General features: G+C 40.4%; 1 protein-coding gene and 1 non-coding gene across 2 annotated transcripts; one reads left to right on the plus strand and one right to left on the minus strand.

Annotated features, from left to right (window-relative positions):
- Positions 1–5,189, minus strand: LOC120577007 (uncharacterized). Its single transcript, XM_039827894.1, has 3 exons — positions 4,326–5,189; positions 2,639–4,262; positions 1–2,164 (listed from the first exon to the last, which is right to left on the minus strand). Exons 1-3 carry the CDS (start codon positions 5,187–5,189, stop codon positions 171–173), a joined length of 4,482 nt encoding a protein of 1,493 aa, XP_039683828.1. The 3' UTR covers positions 1–170.
- Positions 4,717–4,823, plus strand: LOC112420534 (small nucleolar RNA R71). The gene has a single exon (XR_003010714.2). It is a non-coding gene; the product is annotated as a small nucleolar RNA R71 (small nucleolar RNA).
- Positions 5,190–5,685: the final 496 nt, after the last annotated feature.

A 5,685-nucleotide genomic window follows, 5' to 3' on the forward strand; every position in this document is an offset into this window, starting at 1 on the left:
TCTGGTTCTTGGAACTTTGATTTTCTTGCGTTTCTTAATCAATCTCGGACACTTACCTACAAAATAAAGAGAAATAACAGAAAACAAAGAAAGCAATTAAATTGGTGGGTTGCCTCCCACGAAGCGCTCTTTTAACGTCACTAGCTTGACGAAGGTGAGGATGAAAATCCTTAAGGTGGGTCACTAAGGGTGAAATCAGCCACTACTTCATTTACTTCTCCGGTATTATAGATTTTAAGCCGTTGGCCATTAACCGTGAAGGAACCTGTTTCTTCAGAAAAGATTTCAATCGCCCCATAAGGGTAGACTGTGCGAACTTGGAAAGGACCGGACCATCGTGATCGCAGTTTACCTGGAAAGAGCTTTAGCCTAGAGTTAAAGAGCAGCACAAGGTCACCACTTTTGAAGTGCCTTTTGATGATTTTCTTGTCATGCCAGGTTTTAGTTCTCTCTTTGTAAATGCGGGCATTCTCATAAGCATCCATCCTAAGTTCTTCTAGCTCGTTTAATTGAAGTTTTCTTTTGTCACCGGCTAAATTGGGATCTAAGTTGAGGTTTCTAATTGCCCAATAGGCCTTATGCTCGAGCTCAACAGGAAGGTGACAAGATTTCCCATAGACAAGTTTAAAAGGGGTCATCCCAATGGGGGTTTTATAAGCCGTTCGATAGGCCCAAAGGGCATCGTCAAGCTTATTTGACCAATCTGTTCTAGAGGTGGAAACAGTTTTTTCAAGGATAGCTTTAATTTGTCTGTTTGAGACCTCCACTTGTCCGCTAGTTTGGGGGTGATAGGGTGTCGCAATTTTGTGCCTCACTCCAAGTTTTTGCAAAAGTTTTTCAAAATGTCTTGAAATGAAGTGAGACCCTCCATCGCTTATCACAACTCGTGGCACTCCGAATCTAGGGAAAATGACTTTCTTAAACATTTTTATAACCACTTGTGCATCATTAGTGGGTGAAGCAATGGCCTCAACCCATTTGGACACATAGTCAACGGCTACTAATATGTACTGATTCCCAAAAGAGGAAGGGAAAGGTCCCATAAAGTCAATACCCCAAACATAAAAAATTTCCACTTCAAGGATGTTATTCAAAGGCATTTCATTTCTTTTAGTGATGCTACCGGTGCGTTGACATTTGTCACATTTAGAGATAAAGAGATGCACATCTTTGAAAAGTGATGGCCACCAGAAACCAGAATGAAGAATTTTGAAAGAAGTCTTTTGTGTACTGGCGTGGCCGCCATAAGAAGAGGAGTGACAATGAGTTAGAATACTACTTACCTCGTTTTCAGGAATGCATCGCCTGAAAATCCCATCTGAGCCTCTTCTGAAGAGGTAGGGCTCGTCCCAATAGTAGTGCTTGAGATCATTGAAGAATTTCTTCTTTTGTTGGTAGTTTAACTCGGGCGGTAGTACTCCTGCTGCAAGAAAGTTAACAAAATCTGCATACCAAGGTGCGTCAGTTTGTGCCAATAAGAATAGTTGGTCATCTGGGAATGAGTCATCCAAGGGTAACTCATCCTTATTGGTTTCCCGAAGTCGGGACAAGTGGTCAGCGACAACATTTTCTACGCCCTTTTTATCTTTTATTTCAAGGTCAAATTCTTGGAGGAGCAAAATCCATCGGATCAGTCTCGGTTTGACATCTTTTTTGTTTAGCAAGTATTTTATGGCCGAGTGATCTGTATAAACAATGATTTTTGATCCCACCAAGTATTGCCGAAATTTGTCAATGGCGTAGACAACTGCTAGCAATTCTTTTTCTGTCGTGGCATAGTTTACCTGTGCCCCATCTAGGGTCTTACTGGCATAGTATATGGCATGCATCTTTTTGTCCTTTCTTTGACCTAATACTGCCCCAACCGCATAGTCGCTTGCATCACACATTATTTCAAAAGGCAAGTTCCAATCTGGTGGTTGTATGATTGGGGCGGTAATTAGTGCTTCCTTCAACCTGCAAAATGCCTGCAAACAAGAATCATCAAAGGTAAAGTCTGCATCTTTGAGAAGCAGGCTGGTTAGTGGCTTAGTGATTGATGAGAAATCTTTGATGAAACGACGGTAGAACCCTGCATGTCCTAGGAAACTTCTAATTTCTTTAACTGAGGTGGGAGGTAGCATTTTTTCAATAATTTCGATTTTTGCTCTGTCTACCTCTATACCTCTGTCGGAAACCAAGTGTCCTAGGACAATTCCTTCTCTTACCATGAAGTGACATTTCTCCCAATTTAAGACTAGGTTCACCTGTTCACATCTTTCCAAAACTTTTTCAAGGTTAGTCAAACAATCATCAAAATTAGAACCATGCACAGAAAAATCATCCATAAAGACTTCCATTATCTTTTCAACGAAGTCAGAAAAAATAGACATCATGCATCTTTGAAAAGTAGCAGGGGCATTACAGAGACCAAAAGGCATTCTTCTATAGGCAAAGGTCCCGAAGGGACATGTAAAAGTTGTCTTTTCTTGGTCATTAGGGTGAATGGGTATTTGGAAAAATCCAGAATAGCCATCTAGGTAACAAAAATGCGAATGCTTAGCTAACCTTTCTAACATTTGGTCTATAAAAGGGAGAGGGAAGTGATCTTTACGGGTTGCTTTATTAAGCTTCCTATAATCAATACACATTCTCCAACCGGTGACGGTTCTAGTGGCAATGGATTCATTTTTATCATTTTTAATAACTGTGAGACCACCCTTCTTTGGTACAACTTGCACGGGGCTAACCCATTTGGAGTCAGAAATTGGATAAATAACACCTGCATCTAGGAGTTTTAAGACCTCCTTTTTCACAACTTCTTTCATATTGGGATTTAGTCTTCTTTGGTGTTCAATGGAGGGTTTATAGTCTTCTTCAAGAAGTATCCTATGCATGCATAATGAAGGATTTATTCCTTTAATGTCATCAATGGTGTAACCTATGGCTTTAGGATATTTCTTGAGGACATAAAGCAATTTCTCAGTTTCTACTTCATCGAGACTTGCATTTACAATAACAGGATAGGTGGAGTTAGGGCCCAAGAATTCATACCTTAGATTTGATGGAAGTGTTTTGAGTTCTACTTTCGGTGCCTCCTTGGGTAGAGGTGTTGGTTCTTCTTTTACTAACTCCTCCACACTTAGACCTTTCATTGGAAGAGTTCTATCTAACAGTTCTTCATAAGCCTTTGCCTCTCCTTCCAGTTTTGTACCTGCATTGTTAACCAAGCATACTTCCAAACCATCATGTGCAGTTGATGCTAAAGAGCATTCTTTCACGCAATGGTCGATTATGTCTATCATGCAACAAGAGTCCTTAATGGAGGGACCTTTCATTAGTTTAGCAAGTTCAAATTCAACAGTTTCCTTACCTACATTGAAGGCAAGCTTACGCTTTTTTACATCAATGATAGCTCCTGCAGTGGCAAGGAAAGGTCTTCCCAAAAGAATTGGTACTTGGTTGTCTTCTTCCATTTCCATCACAACAAAATCGGCGGGGATATATACCTCTCCTACCTTAACGGGGACATCTTCTATGATTCCAGCTGGATACTTAACAGAACGGTCTGCTAGTTGTAGGGTCATCCTTGTTGATTTAAGTTCCCCTATTCCCAACCTCTCATAAAGTGATAAGGGCATTAGGCTGACACTGGCTCCTAGATCGCACATAGCTTTCTTCACAACTTCCGACCCTATGACACAAGGTATGGAAAAACTACCTGGATCTTTAAGCTTTGGTGGCAATTTATTTTGGATGATGGCACTACATTCTTCTGTAAGGTTAACTGTCTCACTTTCCTCAATCTTTCTTTTTTTAGAGAGGATTTCTTTCAAAAATTTAGCATATGTGGGCATTTGGGTTAGGACCTCGGTAAATGGCACATCAATATATATCTTGTTCATCATCTCTATGAACTTTTTGAATTGCTCATCTAGCTTTGATTTGGCAAACCTTTGAGGGAAGGGGATTTTTGGCTTAAAGGGAGGTGGCGTGTTTTCCTCAACTCGTGGTTCCTCTCTTTCTGCTCTGGTTTCCCTAGATGGTGGTTCGCGGATTTCTTTCTCACTGTTATCGGTCTCGGTTCTCCTTATGGGATCTTCGAGTGGCTTACCACTCCTAAGTGTGACAGCATTCATTTTATTGGGGTGGTTAACCTTACGAACTACCTGGGAGAGTTGAGTTTCAGAAATTTTGTTGTGAGAGGAGATAGAGTCTATCTTTGTTGTGAGAGTAGCAAGAGAGTTGTTCAAAAGTCTAGTTTGGTCCTTGAGCTCTTGGAGCTGTTCGGATTGTTTAAGAAAATAGTTTTCCATTAAAAGTTCAATGTGAGATTTTTGAACAACTCTTTGGCCATTCTGAACAAAATTTAACTGCTCAACACTACTTAGGTTGCAATCGGTGTTAGAATGACTAGATAGGCCACATGTTTCACAAGGAGGTGAGAAGGTAGGTGTGCTCATGCGATCAAGTCTTTGAGATAATGCATTCACCTTGGTAGATAAATAGTCAATGGAAGAGGTTTCATCCATACCTGCCTCTTTTTTAGAGGGCGAAGGATCGATGGTTGCTTTTTCTTCTGTCCATTGGAAGAGGTTTAGAGCCATGTTCTCAATTAACGCATAAGCTGTTGTGAAGTCTTTGTTCATTAGGGCACCACCTGCAGCTGCATCAACAGTCAATTTAGTGCTAGATGTTAGACCATTATAAAAGGTGTGGATGATTAACCATTTTTCTAGACCGTGATGGGGACAACGTCTAAGTATTTCTTTAAAGCGTTCCCACACATCGAAAAGAGATTCCTCATTCTTTTGAGTAAATTGGTAAAGTTTTCCCCTAAGTTGGGCAGTTTTGGATGGGGGAAAGAAACGACAAAGGAATTCTCTCCTCAGTTGGTCCCATGAGGTAATGGAACCAGGCTTCAAAGAATTGAACCAATTGCTGGCTTTATCTTTTAGAGAAAAAGGGAAGAGATGTAGCCTGACGGTTTCTTGGTCGTCTTTGCAAGTTACACTAAGTCTCAAAAAGGTTGAGATATGTAAATTTGGGTCCTCGGAAGGTGATCCAGAGAACTGGTTTTGTTGCACCAGAATTAGTAGTGCAGGTTTTATTTTGAAGTTGCTACCTTGAACTGTTGGGTAGACTATAATAGGGCATGGCTCATCCGAAGAAGGGATCGAATACTCCTTAAGAGTGCGTTCCTCAGCCATGTTATCTATTATCTTTAAGCCACCCGAATCAAGTGTAGGAAAAAGAAGAAGGGAAGAAGAGGGGAGAGAAAAGAGTTCTAATCACAAAGAAAGAATTAATTAAATTAGTTTACTCCCCGGCAGCGGCGCCAAAAACTTGATGAGATAAAACCGCAAGTGCACGGTCTTACCGAAGTAGTATAAAAGAGTATCGTTCCGACAGGGAGTAGTTCAACTTAATTAACCTTTAGAGGTGATTAGAAGAGAGAAGAGAATTGCAAGTTGGGGGTTTTTAAACGGTTAAAAAGCAATATAATAAAAGAGCCTTGGGATCGTTGGTTTCATCTAAATAACGAGTCCTTCTCAAACCAAAACCATAAGCTTATAATGTTATGTTAGACCTAATTTCTCAAGACAATTTCTCTTAAGTTCCTCTAGCAACCAAGCCTATTTCGCTGACTTGATTACTATTGGATTTTGGTTCCTCTAACAACCAAGCCTATTTCGCTGACTTGAT

This window comes from Medicago truncatula, chromosome 7 (genome assembly GCF_003473485.1).
Source record: "Medicago truncatula cultivar Jemalong A17 chromosome 7, MtrunA17r5.0-ANR, whole genome shotgun sequence".
Lineage (NCBI taxonomy): Eukaryota > Viridiplantae > Streptophyta > Magnoliopsida > Fabales > Fabaceae > Medicago > Medicago truncatula.

Coding starts and splice junctions, on each gene's coding strand:
- LOC120577007 (XM_039827894.1), bottom strand. CDS start 5,189: ATGGCTGAGGAACGCACTCTTAAGGAGTATTCGATCCCTTCTTCGGAT. Junction 4,263..4,325: donor TTGTTCAGAATGGCCAAAGA/GTTGTTCAAAAA, acceptor CAATCCGAACAG/CTCCAAGAGCTCAAGGACCA. Junction 2,165..2,638: donor TGCCACTAGAACCGTCACCG/GTTGGAGAATGT, acceptor TTTCCGACAGAG/GTATAGAGGTAGACAGAGCA.